Source organism: Dipodomys merriami, unplaced genomic scaffold (assembly GCF_024711535.1).
Source record: "Dipodomys merriami isolate MVZ:Mamm:240054 unplaced genomic scaffold, mDipMer1.0.p SCAF_26, whole genome shotgun sequence".
In the NCBI taxonomy this organism is placed as follows: Eukaryota; Metazoa; Chordata; class Mammalia; order Rodentia; family Heteromyidae; genus Dipodomys; species Dipodomys merriami.
This window is the reverse complement of record NW_027204048.1, coordinates 6,344,972-6,365,117: the sequence shown is the minus strand read 5'-3', so window position 1 is coordinate 6,365,117 and position 20,146 is coordinate 6,344,972. Positions and strand designations below refer to the sequence as shown.

The window sequence follows — 20,146 nt, the reverse complement described above, 5'->3', positions numbered from 1 at the left end:
GGCAGAGACTGGCCCGCCTCGAAGACACGCCCTCCGCGGGGACACACCCTCAGCAGAGCCATTCAACTATCAGAGCCACGCCCCAGCCCCAGAGCCACACCCACCACAGAGCCTTAGCCCAGCCCAGCTGGAACCACGCCCTCAGCACAGAGCCATTCATCTACAACACCCCTGCCGCAGAGCCACGCCCTCAGCACAGAGCCACGCCCTCAGCACAGAGCCATTCATCTACAAGGAGCCACGCCCCTGCCGCAGAGCCACGCCCTCAGCACAGAGCCACGCCCTCAGCAGAGCCATTCATCTACAAGGAGCCACGCCCCTGCCGCAGAGCCACGCCCTCAGCACAGAGCCATTCATCTACAAGGAGCCACGCCCCACCCCGGAGCCACACCTACCACAGAGCCTTAGCCCCGCCCAGCCGGAACCACGCCCCAGCCCCAGAGCCACACCCTCAGCCATTCCTCCACAAGGAGCCACACCCTACTCACCCCACGGTGGAGCCACCATAAACCAGCTCTTCGCTAAACCACGCCCTCCACCAACCTAGCATCAAGCGAGACCTGACACTGAGAATGACCAAGGCATAAAGGGCTGGGACGCAGCTCAGGTGTCTGGGCACCTGCTCACCAAAGCGTGAGGCCCCGAGCTCAGCAGTACCACTGAAACACAACACAGAAGAAACAAATCAGAAAAGTGTGTAAGCTAAGGCCCAAATTCTGAACACATATACACACACACATAATTCTTTTTAAAGATGCAATCCTACGTGATTCAAGTGGTACAGCACCTGCCTAACAAGCAAGAGGCCCTGAGCTCAAAGCTCAGCACTCACATGCACACACGCACACAAAGCAAACATTAGGTGACAGTTTCTCAAATACAAAATAATTCAATTATCACCAGGCACCTGTGGTTCATGCCTGTAATCCTAGTTCCTCAGGGAGCTGAGATCAGAAGATTGTAGTTCAAAGCCAACAAAGGCAGGAAAATCCAGGAGACTCTTACTTCCAATTAACCAGCAAAAAAAGCTGGAAGTGGACCTGAGGCCCCAGTGGTAGAGCACCAGCCTTGACTGAAAACCAGGCAATAGCTCATGGCCCTAAGTTCAAGCCCCAGTACTGGCAGACACACATGCCAAAAAAACTGAGTTAATGGTACCTTTGGCAAATAATAAAGATGAGTGAAATTCAGGAATAAAAACCATTTGCCTGGCAACCAGCCATCTGTAGAATTTCTGTCCAGGTGGCAGAGTATCAACTTGGGCGGGCAGGCCTGAGATATGAGACAGTGAAAAGCTAGGATGGCACATAGATGACGAAACTGCCCAGCTGCACCCCCATTTCACAGCAGAGTGACAAGAACAATGAGCCCCTAGCAGTCCGGAGAAGCGGGGATGCAAAAGTGAGCCTCTGCCTGCCGCGGTGTGAGCATGTTCACAGAAGATGAAAATGTCCGAGAAATCCTCGCCGTCAAACCTGCTCGGTGCAAAAAATCTAATAACCAAACAGAAAATCCAAAGTAAATTTAAACAAGAAATAGAGAAGACAGAAATAAATGCCTCCCGCATTCAGAACAAGAGCACACAACATCCCCGCCAGAAAGCCAAGCCAAGGGGGAATGGAGGGGCCTAGAGAGAATGCAGGGGTCAATGGGGAACTGATGGGGAACCGAGGGGCCGAAGGCCCAACAAAGATGAAAACCCCAGCACCAATAAACCCCAAACCCAAACACTCTCAATTGGGAGGAAAACGAGTACTGGTCAAGAGAGAGTAGACAATGACCATGGAGACGCACAGGCTCACATTCCTCTGGAATCTTCCAGATCAGCGGGGACCTGGCCCACACCAGGCCCTGTGGAGGCTCGGGGGAAGGGAAGGGGTTCATCCCCAAAGATGGATGGACAGCATTGTGTAGCCCATGGGCCAGTGACTGGTGCAGAAGGAAGAGCCTGTTAACAGTTTGACCAAACATGACGCCCACCCCACACTGCCACACTGGCTGTTCCACACGCTGAGCACCAGTCCACCATTGACCATGTGACCAACATGCCATGTGGCCCTGGTCACACGGTCCCTCACACCCCAGTGACACCAGATGTTTCCTACTTCCAAGGCATGCGTGAGCCACAGAAAGGACAAAGACCCCAAAGATCCTGAGCTCTGGAATGCCGGAGCCAGGTGAAGCCCCATAGAGCCACACGGACCCACTTGCCAACCAGGCAACCAACCACTTACCATCATGAAAGACCAGCTGTGAGCCAGGCTCCAGTGGCTCACACCTGTAATCCTAGCTACTCAGGAGACTAAGATCTAGAAAATCACAGTTCAAGGCCAGTCCAAGGAAATCCAAGAGACCCTTCCCCTTCTCCAAAAAACCAGGAAAAAAAAAAAAAAAAAACCAAGCTGATGGCATGGCTCAAGCCTTGAGCAAGAAAGCCAAGAAAGAATGTGAGACCCTGAGTACAAATCCTAGTACCAGCATCTTATACCACACACACACACACACACACACACACACACACACACGCGCACACACACACACAACACACACATACACAACACTCTCTCTCTCTCTCTCTCTCTCTCTCTCTCTCTCTCTCTCTCTCTCTCAATGCTTTACTCATGTAAAACAATAAGAACTTAAATATTACTTAATGAAATACTGGTTCTGTATCATTCCAGCTTGGGGTTTCCATAGATTAATAATGAGCCATCCAAAAAAGAAATTAAGAAGGCAATCTCATTTGCAATAATACAGAAGTATAAAATGCCCACAAATAATTTAATCAAGGAAATAAAGGATCCACCAATTTTAAAATCCTGATAAATCCACGAAGATGCAAATAAAGTGGGAAAACGGTCTGTGTGCGTGGACTGGAAGAAGTAATGTTAAAATTCTCAAAATACACAGAGTAATCTACAGATTCAATGTTCTCCTCATCAAAATTCCAAAAAGTGAGCCAGATACCGGTGGCTCATGCAGGTAACCTGGCTACTCGGGAGGTTAGGATCTGAGGACCAGAGTTCCAAGCCAGCCCAGGCATGAAACTCTTATCTCTAACTAACAAGCAAAACGCTGGAAGTGGAGGTGTGGCTCAAGTGGCAGAGCGTAAGCCTTGAATGGAAAAGCTCAGAGACAGCACCCAGGCCCTGAGTTCAAGTCCTAGTACCACATTAAACAAAGCGGATGTGAATAGACATTTTTCTAAAGAAGAAACATGATGGCCGTGGGGCACAGGAGGGTCAGCGCCTCTGTCAGCCAGGAGGCGCTGAGCAAAGGGAGAAGCCAACCCACCCTCCGGCCCTAATCACTCAACCAACCAGTGAGGAACACTGCATGGGGCTCCTTCAAGGACCGAAGCAGAACTGCTGGGACCCAGGTCCCACTCTACACAGCAGGGCACCGCCCAGCCTGCCCCACACATCTGCACTTTATATGACCCAAGGGGAGCCCATGGCCCAGGTGCCTGGTAGCTGAGGATAAAGAAAACACACACACACACACACACACACACACACACACACACACACACAAACATGCCGACACACACATAAACACATGCATACCCACAAGCACAGTGAAACACTTGAACCATACCTCCAGCCTATATAATGCAAAAGGGCTGGCAACCTGGCTCAAGTGGTACAGCACCCACCTAGCAAGTGAAAGGCCCAAACTCAGACCCTAGTACCACCAAAACAAAAAGGAAGGGAGGAAAAGAGGCAAGGAGGGAGGAAGGAAGGAGAGGGAGGAAAGATTAAATACAAAAAAGGGGGAAATGCTGACATAAGCAGAAGAAAGAAAAGCTATTCTGGGAAGGAGGGATGAGCCCCTTCCCCAAACACTAATAAGTGGGAACAAACATTTCCCAGTCACAGCTTCAACACGTGTCACAGGCCAGAAAGACAGAAGAGCTGTGCGAGCACAAATCCCAACTTCTTTTTTTTTTATTTTTTATTGTAAAGATACTATACAGAGGGTTACAGTTACATGAGTAAGGTAATGAGTACACTTCCTACTGAGCATTGTTACCCCCTCCAACAAATCCCAACTTCTAAAGAACTAAATAGCCACAAAACTGAAGCACAACATAATTCCATGTATTATGATTGAAACAAAAGAACAAAATGAAGAAAAATTAGCGTAACTCCTTGCTCACTACTGAGTATAACAATTCAAGGAGAAAACACTAAAACAAACCGTGCGTTTCCAACTGGAGAGGTCTTTCAAATGATGATAAGAGAAGAAATTCCAAAGGCAGGATAAACAATCACTTAGTCAATAAATACGTGAGTTCTCAGCAGCACGATTTCACATAATTTTAGAGAATGGATCAATTTTTATGAAGTTAGAAAAAATACCAAGAGAAAACCAACAGCATTGGACAATCCGCATATTACCAGTTGCACATGTGTGCTCACATACCATGTGTTCCCACATGTATGTGCACACATGACTGCATATGCACACATGCACAGATGTGTGGATACATACAAGCACACCTACATGATGTGTCTGTGTGTACACACGTGCATACACACCTGAACACATAGGTACACATAAACAGCACCTGTGAAAAAGGGAAACCTTCTTGCAACCTCCAGCACACACATGAACACGTGTGCAGGGCTTCCTTGCTAAGCCAATCTGTGAACTCACATTTAATAGTGCTAGGAATTAGGGAATACAAATCAAGACAGTGATTTACATACTCTGAAAACTATTACATCGGGGCTGACAGTGCAGCTCAGCAGCAGGGCACTGCCTAACACAAGGACCCCAGTACTGCAAATACAACAACAGAAAACCCAAAATAGTTAAATTAGAAAAATCACTTGGGAGGCTCAGATTGTTGGGATCACAGTGTGCAACCAACAGGGGAGAAAAGTTCGAAGATCCTTTCTTGATATAAGAGCTGGTGAGGTGGTGCACGCCTGTTACCCTTGCTACTGGGGAGCCTGACAGGCCGATGGGTGATGGATTGCTGGGTGGGTGGATGGCTGGATTTATTGATGGGTGGGTGGATGAATGGATAGATGATGGATGGATAGGTGGGTGGGTGGATAGATGGGTGAACAGACTGATAGATAGATGGGTTGATGAGTCAGTGGGTAGATAGATGGATGGTGAATGGGTAGATGGATGTGTGGATGGATGGGTGGAATGATGGATGGATGGATGGATGGATGGATGGATAAGTGGGTGAACAGGTGATGGATGGATAAATTCATGGATGGATGGGTGGTTGATGAATGGATGGATGATGGATGAGTGGATGGATGGTGGATGGATGGATAGTAGATGGATGAGTGGGTGGACAGTAGATGGATGAATAGTGGATGGATGGCAGATAGATGGACAAGTGGGTGGACAGGTGAGTGGATGGACAGTAGATGGGCAGATGAGTGGGTAGACAGGTGGATGGAGGGTGGATGGATGGACGAGTGGGTGGATGGGTGGGTGGATACAGGATCATAAATCCTGATTCACACTAGGCTACTTGAGCTGCTTGCGCATGGCAGCAGGCTTTAGAAATCACAGAAGTAAGAACACGATGTTCTGAACATGAGCCAAACAAGAGAGCAAACTGAAAAATATAAAAGTCATCCCTTGAAAAATAAATGCATCATTTGAGAAACCTTTCCAAGAAAAAACTTGAAGGGAGCGTGCTGCCTCATCTCAGATCTCCAATCGTCGGCCACTTCTGCAGGCTGCGTGGAGTGAAATGCTCACTGAGTCAACTCGTTGAGGTGAGGACAGACAGATCTTGGCCAGGGCAAGCTGGGTGGCAGGGCTGTCCGGGGACACGGAGGGGGAGGGGCACACGGGGAGAGAGGTGGAGGTCCTTCTGTCCAAACATGGAGACAGAGGTACCTGGAAATCACCTCCCACCTGCACCAAGACCTAACAAGCACATCCACTCTCACAAGCTCTTCTGGGTCCTTCCAAAGTTAGCCAATGTTCTGGGTCCTTCCAAAACCAGCAGATAAAGGGAACTCCACAGTTCTGACCAAAGTCTTAGGGAGGGGACAATGAGGAACAAAACAGAGCATCTCTGAAGGGAAGTAGAGAAGCATCTCCAAGACACCCAAGTTAGAACCATCTGTGCATGGAGTTTCCAGCTGCACCGTGCAGAGACAGTGCAGAGGGGGTATGTGGGGGAGAGGGGGTGTTTACACATTACACACTCAGGAGCTTGGCACTGTCCCTGAGCTTTTGTGCCCAAGGCTGGTACTCTACTACTTGAGCCACAGCGCAACTTCATTTTTCCTGGTGGTTCACTGGAAATTACAGTCTCACAGACTTTCTTGCCTGGGCTGACTTCAAAGCGTGATCCTCAGATCTCAGCCTCTTGAGTAGCTATGATGACAGGTATGCGCCATGGTTGCCCAGCAGAAGTTACAACTTTCATTCTCTTTTTACAGATCAGAAACAGGACCATAAAGAAGGGGTCGTCCTGAGGCGGCAGCAGTGTGACCAGCCTTAAACCTAAGGACGCTGAGGGTGGCTGGGGACAGCCAGGTCTTTGGCTGTGATTTCAGGAGGATGGAGCCGGAGCTGGCCAGGGCAGGGCCCTTGGGAAGGCAGGGAGCTGCTAAGGGCCCGCACCCTCACGGGCTGACAAGGATGCAGGGAAACCCTTCCCTTGGCAGCAGCTCACTGGAGGCCCATAGATCTGAGTGTGGAAAGATAGTCCTGGCTTCACTTCTCAAGCGGTGTGCAATCTCAGGCTCCCTTGACAGGAAACCTGGTCTGGTCCCCACTCCACCACCATGGCCATGCTATGCAAACACTTTAGGAGGCTTTCCTATGGGGCGGGCCTTCGTGGGGGCAGACAGGGAAGGCCCGCTCGGGGTCACAGCCTCCGGCCCTCATCACCCACCCCGTGTTCTCACCATCCTCACCCCAGGGACAGCCTCCGCATCAAATTGTCCCCACAAAGCCCAGCACTTCTGCCCTCTGGGCAGGACATATGTAGCCTGGATGACACTAGCCCTCTTGTGTTTTCAGGATCTCAGATCCCCTTCTCCCAGAGCAGAGTTCCAGCCAAGGCATCTGTGATGGACCGAGGCCCCTGCAACTCAGGCCCAGGCTTTCATCCAGGCCCACGACACGCTCCAGGCTCAAGGCATCACCATGGTGCCTCCCTCAGCTTCTCTCCATTCACAGGCAAGAGCTGGCTCTTCTTGGGGTCAGAGCATAGAGTTGAACTGCGGAACGCAATCTCCCCTGAACCCCTCACTGACACTGGAACCCAGCCTATGTGCAGCATCCCAACTACACACTGTCCAAATCCGTGTCACGGTAGCATTTGTTTGCTGGCTCAGGGGCTAATTCCTGAGCTCTTATAGAACAGCGTTTTATAAAGGAAGCAAAAAGGAAATCAATGAAACAAGAATTTTCTGGCACAAAAATCCACATCAAAACATAAGTGGAAGCTGGGTGCCAGTGGCTAAATGCCTGTAATCCCAGCTAATCAGGAGGCTGAGATCTGAGAGCCATGGTTCAAAGCCAGCTCAAACGGAGAAGTATGTAAACCTCTTATCTCCAATGAAACACCAAAAAGCTGCAAGTGGTGCTGTTGCTCAAGTGGTAGAGCACTAGCCTTGAACAAAAATGCTTAGGGGCAGTACCCAGGCCCTGAGTTCAAGCCCCATGACACTGGCACAAAATACAAATAAGTAGAGTAAATGGTCAGGTATCTCGGTTTTCCCCAGGTAGGCTACACAGCATGGTTGCTTCTGCAAACAGGGACCCACCTGACCCCCAGGTCCTGGCATTTGTGGACCTGCGGTAAGGACCCACACAGTGCTTCTCCACATCTACTCCACCAACAGAGCCAAACCCCAGACCAATGCCCTGGACGCGAGGGTAAAATCCGATTTCAGTCAATACCTGAGTGGAGGATAAAGCCAGGCTTCATGGGTCACACCTGTAATCCCAGCTACTCAGGAAGCAGGTAGGGAGGATCACTTGTTCAAAGTTAGCCCAGACAAAAACAAGTTAGCAAGACCCCATATAATAAGGCTGGTGAGGTGGTGCATGCCTGTCATCCCAATTATCCAAGAGGAACAGGCAGGAGATCCATTGGCTGAGGCTGGCCCAAGTAAAACATCTAAAAATTAAAGTAAAAAGGGGTGGGGGGTACAGCTCAAGTGGTAGAGCAGGAGGGCCTGGGTTCAAACATCTGTACTGACCAAAAACAAAGAAACACTCTCAAAAGCTCCCTATCTAGTTCACCTGGCCAACAGGCTACTAACTCTCTGCAAGGCTGAAAGCAGCCAGCTTGCACATACGTGAGCATAGTACCTGGTATGGAGCACCCAGGCAGGAGGAGGGGGAACTCGAATGGGAGAGCACAGGCACCAGAGGCTGACCACGATGCCCTCGGCCCTCTGCCCCACATCTGGAGATGGGCGCATGAGCTTGGAAAAGTATCCTGGCAGTTGACGTGTTAAACACACACCAGGCCTGCGAAGCAGCGATTCCACCCTGGGCCAGAGAAGAGTGATGGCAATTGCAACACACAAGTGCTGTGCTCCATTCATGGCAGTTTGACTTTTGCCAGAAGCGTGGCGGAATCTATTATCGTGGAGCCACACGGGCACGAAAAGGGAAGCACACTGCGTGATGGAGCAGGAGACATGGAGTTACTGCTCAGCCTCACAGCCCGGCCACGTGGCCCTTGTGTAAATAAAGTTTTATTGAGACACAGCCACACTCAGTCATCTGCGCTGCCCACACCAGGCTCCCACAAATAGCAGCATGAAGTCCTTGTTGTGGTTGCCCGGGCAAAAAAAATATAACAAGAGAAAGATAACCGCAAGACAGAAACCAGGAAGTGTGGACCATGGCACAATTTCCCCTCATAGCATTCTAGAACTGGCAGGACCAATTTGCTGTGGGAAGTGCTGGAGAAAGCTCATCTGGGGTGGGCCAGTGCCGGAGAACCCCCGGGACACAGCTGGTCTCCTGGAGTGGGTGGGGGGGGGTGTCCATAAACACATGCACTTCAACTGAGAAATCCCAAACACACCTCCACACAGCTGGCCACTCTCCTTCAAGCTCCACGCGTTTGACCCTTCACGTTGGATGTTCGAGTCTGAGCCCACCTTGTGTTTGCCCAGCTGTTAGAACCAACCCAGCCCCAGACATTCCACACAAGAAACAGGGCTTGTTTGGGTTTTTTTTTTTTTCACCTTATTTTCCCTACCATCTTTGTTCAAAGCTTCCTGCAAGATGCGCTCTGCACATAAAAGGCCCAATCCAAAGTGGGATGGGAGGAAAGCAGAGCCCCTTCCCCAGCTGCCCCTCGAGGGGCTGTAGCTGCAAGCACGAGCCCCCAACCCTGCCCTGCTCCACCTGACCCTCCTCCCCAAGCCCCGAAACCAGCGGGCCCCCAGCCTCGGCAACGCCTCTGGGGCCTCCATAAGCAGAGGTGTGGCTGTATGCCCGTCATCCCAGCTGTCCAGGAAGCAGAGGCCAAGTTTGAGATCGGCGCAGGCAAAGATGGAGGGGAAGGAGGACACAGGTTGAATTTCAACTTTACCATCAGGTAAATTTCCTTCACAATATCCAGGAAGCTTGGCTCAGGGGTCAAACCTAAAACATGGATGTCAAATAAACCCAGCGCTCTCCACACAAGTGCAGTGTAAGCCTGCCCTTCTGACGCCTTCCAGAAACTGCCTATGTCAGGCCTCTGTTATTTTGAGCTCTGCGCCCCCCCCCACCCCACCCAGTGCAGAGCACATTATTTTTAAAGCTCTCCTTATTTTAAATATTCATCGTCTCTAGAAGTAGGTCAGTCCTCTGGCGTCCGTCCGCCTCTTTGAACTGCACTAATTCTCACCGGGCCCAGCCCAGCTCATGCGCGAGCCCGCTGCCCGCATCCTGTCCCCCTCTGCAGATGCCAGTCATGTGCATTTCCAAACACACAGCTGTGGAAGGGAAGGGCAGGGCAGGGGGCAGCAGGGCTGGATCCATTAGAAACCAGCTATGCTGTATTCAGATTGCTCACTGGAAATAAGCTGCTGTAATCCCCTTTGTGCGCAAGAAGCCCCTCAGATCAGTTCATGACTTCTTTCAACTGGAGTCCAGACGGAAAGGCCATCAGACACATGCATGCTCAAAGCGAACTCTTCAAATGTCTGTTGCTTTGCTGCTTGTTTTGCGTTCACCACTGAGTCAGGTCAACGGTCCCATTTTGCTTCTGGATTTGTTTTCAGATAAGGCCTCAGCCTACTGTCCTGCAGCCCACATCTCCTGTGTGCCCTGTATCCTGCAAGCAGCACCCCACAACCAGCACCTAGAACCTATCACCAATGACCAGGACCCAGAACACCTTCTCACAGAAAGACAGTGACCTCCTGGCAAAGCCTCTGCCACCGCCCCCCCCCTTCCCCGCCACATCTCTGACACCAACATCCACAACCATGCATCCAACTACCCCCAGGCTGTACGTAGCTCACCCTCAGTGTTTCCCAGGCTAGGTGCTTGGTCCCCTATGCCATGCCTCTGTGAGCAGACCACACCCACAGGGACCAACACACCTTCCTTACTTCCCACTGATGGGAGAATCCAGACACTGCAGATGTGTGTGTACGTGTGTATGTACATGTGCACATGCGTGTGCATGCACATATGTACCATGGAAAGCAGGAGAGGCAGAGCAGGGAGGGAAAAGGCAGCCAGCCCCCGACTAAACAAGTGGAGAAGATCACTTCCCAGAGGCAAGGAGCCCAGGCCAAAACACTCCACCCAGCTCCTAAAGAGACTGGGAGAGGAGCCTCAGACCCATCTTCAGACACAAACAAGGGGACACTCTGTAAGCTAGAATGCACTGTGAAAATACAAACACTGAAGCCAGTGACTCAGGAAGCTGAGATCTGAGGATCAGGGCTCAAAGCCAGCCTGGTCAGGAAAGTCCATGACATTAAGTAGCAAAAAACCAGAAGTAGAGGGAAGGCTGAAGTGGTAGAGCACCAGGGTGAGTCACTGAGCTCAAGCCCTGGTACCAACACAAAGAGGGAAGAAAATATAAAAGTCCTGCATCCCATCCATTGAAAGATAAGGAAAGAAGGGCAAAGGAAGAGGAGGACGCTGAACATGGGTATTAAACATGCATGCACAGCAACAATTGAACCAATCAACAGACAAATCCTGTTTTTCACAGACAAATCAGAACTTAACATTTTACAAAAATGGAAATGCAAATAAATGACACTTGGAGAAATGTTCAACCTCACTACCAATCAGGAAAATGAAGGGAGATGTGATTGTAATCTACCAAATTAGCAAGGTTTTTAAAGTTCTAATACTGATTCACAATGAGAGAAAATAATTTAACACAAAGACTTTACACATGGCTGTGAAACTTATTAACAGAATATAGCAAACGTCTTTTAAAAGCTTGCCACAGTGGCTCACACCTGTAATCCTAGCTACTCCAAGGAAGCTGATATCTGAGGACTGAGGTTCAAAGTCAGCTCATGCAGGAAAAGTACACAAGACTGTCTCCAATTCACCAGCAAAAAGGTGCAAGTGGAGCTGTGGCTCAAGTGGTAGAACACTAGCCTTGAGCATCAAAACTCAAGGACAGCGCCTAGCCCTGAGTTCAAGCAAAGACCAAGAACAACAACAAGGGCTGGGAAGGTGGCTCAGTGGTAGAGCGCTTGCCTTGCATGCCTGAGGCCCTGGGTTCGATTCCTCAGCACCACATAAGCAAAAAGAAAAAAGCCGGAAGTGGCACTGTAGTTCAAGTGGTAGAGTGCTAGCCTTGAGCTGAAGAGCTGAGGGACAACGTTCAGGCACCACAACCAGAACTCCCCTCCCCCCCAAAAAAGAACAAGAGAAAGAGGAGGAAGAAGAGGAGCAGGAGGAGAAGGAAGAGGGCAGCTGGCACCTTTTGGCCACATAATTCCCCACAAGGTAATTTTTTCTGATATTAGACATAAGTTCTTCACACAGAGCTATCCACTGTGACATTTCAAACACTTGAAAGCAACCTCCAAAGCTGCCTGTCTCCAGTGGGAAATGACTTCTGGTAAAAACAAGGAATAGAGCTGTGCGTGTGCACAACTAGAATCGACGCCTGCAGAGCACCCAGAATGCAATACAGGCCGCCACGTCTACACAGCCGAGGACAAGGGCTGCAAACGTTAGTATATGAGTTTAGTCTTCAAGCTGGGTACCTCTACAGAAACCACCTTAATGCTGCAGAATCATGGCAGCTTTAGTTGCGAGTCTCTCAGGATGAGTTAAATTAGGCCACAGGCATTCTCATTCTCGTTCTTTCTCGTTCTCAGAGGAGAGGCACGGGGAGATGGGCAGGTGCCTGGTTCACTGAGGCTCGGCACTCGACCCCCAGCTCTCAGCTCCGGCTTGTGGAGGCCCAGACGCCCCTCCGCCCCACAGCCGTGTCTTCCTGAGCCATCCACCTGCCAAGACGTTATTGCTTCTCCCCCAGCCTCTTCAGACCAGCTGTGCTTGTTATTATAATTACCTAATTCTATCAAATTACACAAATTGATCACAATATGTGAGAAAGGAAAGCATGACTGCGTCAGTGAAAACCAAGCAGAATGCCATGGAAAGACTGAAAAGAGAAATTGTGGGGGGAGGGAGAAGTGGGCATTGTAATTAGATGTGAACAAGACATAAATGTGGGGTCTGGGTGTGGTGGTTGATGCCTGTAATCCCAGCTGTATGAAATCGAAATCTAAGCTGGGCTTCCATAAAGTGAGACGCTTCCTTAGAAACTACCTAGGCAAAAGGCCTTGCAGGCATGGCTCAGGCAGTAAAGCACCTGCCTAACAGACATGAGGCCCTGAGTTCAATCCCCAGGAAACAATGCGGGACAGGCAAGAGGGGAAAGATTTGGCAGACAGGGAAAGATAGAGGTGATGGGGGAAAGTAACAGCCCGCCTGCTTACTGGGGGCTCTGAGAAACAGAGACGGCGTGACCACAGAGACATTGTCCTCCCCTTCCTGGGGAGTCCAGATAACTGATTAAGGCAAAGCCCCTGACGTCTGGAGCAGAGCCGCACAGAGGACTAGGCACTTACTTGGGGTCAGGGGACAGTGATGCCCAGATGCCCAGATGTCCAGATGCCACACAACTAGAAACCTGACGACCAGACACCACACAACCAGATGCCAGATGACCAGACACTAGATGACCAGACGACCAGACCCCAGACCCCAGATGGCCGGATACAGAAGAGGGACCCTGGCGTCTCCTGCCCAGAGCTTCCCCCCCCCACCTCGCCCCTACTAGGGTCTCTCTTTCCTTAGGACAGGTTAGGAGAGCAGCACAAGGAGACTGGAGCCCAGGGCCTCCCCAAGGGCTAGAAAATCAGAAGCCGGGTAACAAAACCACACCTATACCACCGCAGAGCAACTGTTTCCTCCTCAGATGGCTTTGTATGTACCCAGTCATTCAGGAAGATTCCAGAACCTTCCTGAATGTCTACTTCTAGCTTAAAAGGGGGGAAGGAAAACTGAAGAGATGAATCCTGAGATGTGTGTGTGTGTGTGTGTGTGTGTGTGTGTGTGTGTGTGTGTGTGTGTGTGTGTGTGTGTGTGTGTGTGTGTGTGTGTTGATCATGGGCTTGAACTCAGGGCTTGGGCACTGTCTCTGAGCTTTTTCACTCACAGCTGGCTCTCTACCACTTGAGTCACAGCTCCCATGTCTGACTTTTTGCTGGCTAACTGAAGATAAGAGTCTTATGGACTTCCCAGCCCAAGCTGGCTCTGAACCTCAATCCTCAGATCTTGGCATCCTGAATAGCTGGGATTATAGGCGGGAGCCATGGTGCCCTGCTGGGTGTGTGCAGTTCAGCCACCCCTGGCTTCAAGTCTCCTGGGATCAGCTTAATGGCAGGAAGACCAGGAGGCAGAAGGGAAAAAAAAAAAAAAAAGATTTTAGAACAACTTTGGCAAATTAGAAAAGTTTTTAACATCATTAGAGGAGCCTTAAATATTTTCCTGAGCTCCATTTCCATCTTCTGAATGCATTTCCGTAATTGCTCTAAAGGAAATTGGGGGCTTTGGCACAAACACAAACGTTTGCATGATTTAAAATGCAGAGGCTCCAGAGAACATCCTTTCTTTCCTTTTCTTTTTTTTTGCCTTTGCTTGCTAATCCTTCAACTAACCTCTGCAAGTGTGGAGTGGAGACTCCAGCCCCATCAGCTGTAATAAAGACACCGCTGTTATTTAGTTGTTGGTAAATATAAACACTTTGGTTTCCACACCAGCACAGCGTATGGCTGCTGCTGGATCCTCAGAAGACAGCTGCTCCAGCCCAGGCAGGCATAGGGCACAGCCCCCAGCCCCAGCCCCAGCCCCAGCCCCAGCCCCAGCTCAGCCTCAGCTCAGTCCCAGCTCAGCCCAGCCAAGGCCTAGTTTAGGGTAGCCCAGCTTTAGCTTCAGCTCGGCCCAACAAAGCCTTAGCCCAGCCCCAGCACAGGACCTGGTGGCTGCTGCTGACCTATGCACGTTGCTAAATTGGGAGTGTGGTCTGAGCCAGAAGAGCCTGGTGAGGGCCAAGGGCGCCTGGAAGGAGGTAGGAATAAGGAGAGCGTTTGTCCAGAGGGTGAGCATGGGCCAGACTTCAAGTTCAGCTTTGTCAGGTGATGAGTGATTGCTGGGACCTTCACGAAGTCCCTGCACTTGTGAACTCTGAAATGGGGTCCTGGGGTGTGGGGATGAACTGACATTCAAAGGGCAGAGCACTAGCCTGATACAAGGACTCACGACTATAATCCCAGTGCCTGAGGGAACTGTGTTCTGAAGCTAGCCCCATCTCAATGGCAAAGCTGGGTGCGGGACGCTTCGATGCTCAGGGCCTGGGCAGAAGCAATGCTGCTCAGGTCCACCTCCTGCGGTGTCCATGGCCTTCTAAGGACACCAGGCTAGGGACCCAGCAGGTGCAGCTGGCAGGGTGAGGGGGTGTGGGCAGCGGGAGGGGGAAGGGCTGAAGGGGGAAGCAGGGGGGGGAGGGAGGGACCGGTGCAGGGGGGGCCTCCAAGCTAGGACTAGCGGCCTCTAGCGTATAAAATTATGAACCTGTGAGTTCTAAGCTTCTCAATTATGCTGCCTGAGCTTTAAATCCAGCCACCATTGTGTGGGAAAAGTGGAACTGATAATAAGTTAATTAAAAGGTTTTGCTTCTACATGCCAGGAAAGGAGCTCGGAAAACCCAGAGCACTGACTGGGGGGGCACCAGGGGTGTCCTCCTACTCCTGGGCCTCTGCCCTGAGCCCTCCTGGGCCTGGCCCTGCCCTGAGCCTTCCTAATCCCCTGCCCTGAGCCCTCCCAGTCCCCTGCCTTGAGTCCTTTTGGTCCCTTGCCCTGAGCCCTCCTGGTCCCCTGCCCTGAGCCCTCTGAGGCCCCTGTCTGACTTTCCAGGACAGGAAACCCCCTCAGGGGAGGGCAGGCCATTTTTACTGCAGGTCCTTTCACAGCTGGCTAGTGATTTTTGTTGGTTTATTCTTGGCGGCATGGGCACTGCACTTGCCAGGCAGGTGCTCTACTGCTTGAGCCACGCTGCCCATCCATTTTTGCCTATCACTATGCCCTTTTTACAAGGTCCCCACACAGCATGTGACAAAGGGCCCAGCCCTGCCTCCCTTCAGGCACTGTCTGTGGTGGCTGGCTTTCCGGTGGGCCCTCCCCTCCACCATACTGCTCTTCACCCTGGGTTCCGGCAGGGGACAGAGCCGCAGCCCTGCCTGGCTGTGTGCACCACACCCCACCTGTTTCTCATCTTTTTCCTCTGCAAAATGAGAGAAGCCACGCAGCTTTCTGAAACGGTGACAGGAAACTCCTTTGCATGGTCTCACAAGGAGGACATGAGATGGAGGTGTCTTGACAAAGTCACAAGCCATGCACAGACTGGGTACAACAGTAAAGTCTGTCTCTGGTCACTGTGCCAATCCTGGGGCTTGAAATAGGGGCCTGGGGAGCTGGCCCTGAGCGTTCGTGTCAAGACTGGCACTCTACTGCCTGAGTTGCAGCTCCACTTCCAGCTTTTTGGTGGTTAGCTGGAGGTTAAGTTTCAGACTTTCCTGCCTGGGCTGGCCTCAAATGCAGATTCCTAGATCTCAGCCTCCTGAGTAGTTAGAATTAGAGGCGTGAGCCACAGCACCACCTAAACCTCTAAAAATACTTTTTAACAGAGTTTTATTTTCTTCTATGTCACTGTTTTTAGATTTTTCCAAATTTTCTATGAGGTTCTTTTGTGCTAAAATTAAGAATATTAAAGGCTATTCATAGCAGCACTGCTACTAAAATAAGAATAATGGAGTGTACTGGTAACACACATATTTAATGAAAACACACTGGTGCTTCCTCTAAGCATCTCAAGGGCCGCTTCCAACAGGAGAGCCAACACCAGATGGGACCACAGGAGGGGAGGGGTCCACAGAGGAGGGGGCACAAAAGAGGGGGGACCTGGAGGAGTGGGCACGGGGGAGTGGAAGGAGAGAGGCACAAAGGAAGAGGAGGTGGGCACAAGCAGGGGACACAGGGCCTAGGGTGGGCACAAGGCTGGAGGTAGAGACAGCCAGGGCAGGCACTGTGGTCCTAAGGGAGAGAAGCTTCCAGAGACCCCTCTTCCCTGGGTCTCTGCTGGCTCCCAATTGCTCCGTGCAGCCACACCAAGGACAGCAGACAGCAGCAGCCTGGCACTGCGGCTTGCCAGCAGGATCTGACCAGCACACGGTCAGTTCTGAAGAAGTCCATGTCCCCTCTGGGCATCTGTAGCCATGCCGGCAGCCACTAAGCAAAACCTGCTCCTAGCTGGCAAAACCTGCCGTGGCTCTGGCCTGCCACCCTGCAGTCCAGGAGGCTGAGAGCTGAGGACTGGCAGCAAAGCCAGCCCACGCTGATGAACCTAAGAGACTCGCCTCCAATTGGCCAGCAAGAAGCTGGAAAGATGCTGTGGCTCAAGTGGTAGAGTGCCAGCCTTGAGTGAATAAGCCAAGTGAGTGGGCATGAGGCCCTCAGCTCACATCCTAGGATCGCACACACAGGACAGGTCTAAGAACAAGAGCAACTTTTACGATGCCAGCTCAACTCCAAAAGCTCAGGGGTACGGTGCTGGCCCAGGGAGCACAAAGCTTCTCCAGAAAACTTCCTTGACACACAGCTGAGGTTTGGGTACAGAGTGAGAGGTCCCCAAGGCCTGGTCTCACCTCCCTGGACACCAAGGCCATCCCTAGGCTCCAGCAGGCCCAGGCATCAAGAAAACCCAGGAGCTACCCCAGGCAAGCACAGCTGGGAGGAGGGGGAGGGGAGGGAGAGAAGGAGGGGAGGGAGAGGGGGGGACGTCCTGGTTTCACATGGGTCCCCTGCTTCCAAGGTTTCAGGCACTCCACACCAGGCTGGGCTGGGTGCCCAGGATGAGGACAGCTGCCTGCCTAGTGAACCAATGCTCGGTGTGCCCACCTGCCCAGGGGCCTCAAGCAAGGGCCCTTCTGCCACCCTGGCCAACCAGAGCCAAGCCTTGGCCTCTGCCCCAAGGAGCATCCCTTCCAGGAACCTAGGCCTGTGCCTGAGTGAGGCCCAGAAACTGGGCTGGAGAAATCCCTCCGCAGTTACAGTGTCTGCCTGGCAAGCTCTGAGTTCAAATCCCAGCACCACGCAAAACAAACCCGAGATTTCCATCCCACAGTGCTGGTCTTGACGCCTCTCTGCCCCTCTGTAGCCACCGCGAGAGCTCAAAGGCGGGACGGGGCCGTGGTTCGCGCCCGCGGCTTGGGTCAAGCCAGGGGGACCCGACCACAAGCGCGGCCCCGGGACAGGGACAGGGATGGGTGCAACCAGCAGACACCAGCAGCCTCCCCACCATCCTCCCAGCCTCCCTGCCTCCCTCCCGGGAATGCACTGAGTCAGGACATCAGCAGCACCGCTGCTGTCACTAACTGAAGGCCACACCGCCATCTGCCAGAGTCTGCCCACAGTCCGTGCCCACGCGCGGAGGACCCGGCCCCAGCTCGACCCGCCGCTCCACCCCAGCCTGCGAAGGGCTCACCGGGCCCTGTGCGCACTCGGACTCCACGGTCCCAGCGGCGTCCTGCCCCGAGCAGCCCGCGCAAACTTGCAGCTGCGGACCTGGAGCCGCGGGAAGAACTTCCCAGAGCCCGGGCGGCGGAGAGGGGCCGAGGGCCGGCGTGCCCTGACGTCCAGGGATCCCTGCACCCCGCGTCCTGCCCGTGCCCCGTGCAGTCCCGGGACCCCAGCGTCCCCCTGAACCCCACTTCCGCCTGGCTCAGGACGGCGCGGTCCCGGGACCCTCGGGACCCCCTCCCGTCCCCCTCACGCCCCACGCAGTCCCGAGACCACGCATCCCCATGCGTCCTCCCCGCGCCCCAGTCCCAGCACCCGCGCGTCGGCCCCCTTTCCCCGTCCTCCCCACGTCCAGCGCAGTTCCATGACCCCCGCGTCCCCACCCATCCTTCCCGCACCCTACACAGTCCCGGCACCCCCGCGTTCCCCCTCTCCCAGCGTCCTCCCCGCGTCCCACATGGTTCGGGAACCCCTGCGTCCCCACACGTCCTCCCCGCGCCCCGCGCAATCCCGGGACCCCCGTGTCCCACTTTCCCGATCCTCCCCGCGCCCAGCGCAGTCCCGGGACCCCTGCGTCCCCACCCATCCTCCCTGCGCCCCACACAGTCCCGGGACCTCCGCGTACCCCGCCCTCGTCCTCCCCGCGCCCCGCGCAGTCCTGGAATCCCCGCGTCCCTCTGAGCCCCGCGTCCGCCTGAACAGGCCCGCGCAGTTCCGGGCACCCCGCGTCCCCCTGCGCCCCGCGTCTCCCTGGCACAGCCTCTCTGTCCCGGGCACCCCGCGTCCCCCTGCGCCCCACGCAGTCGCTCGTAGTCCCCGACCCACGTCCCCCGCGCCCTCACCGTTGAGCTGCCGGTAGACGATGTCCTCGAGCAGCGACAGGCGCCGCAGCACGGCGTCCTGGACGGGGCGGGCGGGCGCGCTGAGGTTGGCGGCCTCGGCGCGCGGCCGGAGCTCGTGGAAGGCGTCCCCGCCGCGCACGGCGATGGGCCGGCAGCGGGCCAGGAACAGCACGAAGCCGGCCACGGCCGCCAGGTTCAGCACCAGCAGCACCTTCACCCGCCTCAGCGAAGCCATCAAACAGCCCGGCGCCGCCGCCCTGCGCCCGCCCGGGCTCCGAGAGGCTGGCGCGCCGGGCGGCGGCTGCGGGCCCGCGGAGTCCGCGCTCCCGGGCGCCTCGGATCGCAGCGCGGCCGGGCCGAGTCCTCCACCGCCCGGCGCGAGGCGCAGGGCCGCGTCCGGAGCCGCGGGCGGCCGTCGCGGGGCGCGGCCGGCGACTCAGCCGCGGACGCGCTCCCCGGGGCGGGCGCCTTTGTTCCGCCGGTCCCCCCGCTCCATGGCGCGGAACCCGCGCAGGGGCCGCCCGCCGTCTCGCCTGGGTCCCGACTCGGGATGGGGCGCGGCCCGCGGGGAGCGGCGGGGCCCTGCGCGCTGCTCTCCAGACCCGCCGCGCACCCGGAGTCCCGAACCCGCGCCGCGAGCCCCGGGCGGCCGCCGCGGAGCCGGAAGGAGGGGCGGGGCCTCGGGAGTCTCCGCGGGCGGGGCGGGGCGGGGAGGGGACTGGAGGGGAGGGGAGGGAGGCGTGGGCGCCGAACTGGCCGAGCGCGGTGACGCTGGCGCTGCGGCACCTCCAGCCCCACGGCTCCGGGCGCCGGGAGCGGACGCGCAGGTGGCGGGGGAGGGGGGAACGGAGGGGAGGGAAGGGAGGATGGGGCGGGGGGAAGGGAGAGACGAGGAGGGGAGGGGAGGTGCGAGGAGGGGATGGAGAGGGGAGGAGGGCCGACAGAGGGGCGGGGCGATAGGATGGGCGGTGCTAGGGTGGTGGGCGGGGGCTGTGCGGAGGGGAGTTGTGTGGTGGGAGTAGGGCGTGGCTAGCGCGGTGGGTGGGGCGTGTCGGTGGGCGGGGTTATGTGGTAGGCTATGGGGCGTGGCTGTCCTGTGGGCGGGGCTATGTGGTGGGAGGTGGGGGCTAGGCGGGGGGCGGGGGAGGCGATGTGGTGGGCGGGGCTGTGCAGTGGGCGGGGCGAGGAGGGACGGGGGACTTCTACACCGCTGGGCTGCTGCTCACTCGGGG

At 54.3% G+C, this 20,146-nt stretch overlaps 1 protein-coding gene across 1 annotated transcript in view; it reads right to left on the bottom strand.

Annotated features, from left to right (window-relative positions):
* Galnt17 (polypeptide N-acetylgalactosaminyltransferase 17) overlaps nt 1–19,570 on the bottom strand; it is a 140,907-nt gene extending 121,337 nt beyond the window's left edge. Inside the window, exon 1 of the mRNA XM_070035600.1 lies at nt 18,915–19,570. Within this exon, the coding sequence (XP_069891701.1) occupies nt 18,915–19,149 (235 nt within the window). The 5' untranslated portion in view covers nt 19,150–19,570. The remainder of the gene's footprint in view (nt 1–18,914) is intronic.
* Between the last annotated feature and the right edge of the window lie 576 nt (nt 19,571–20,146).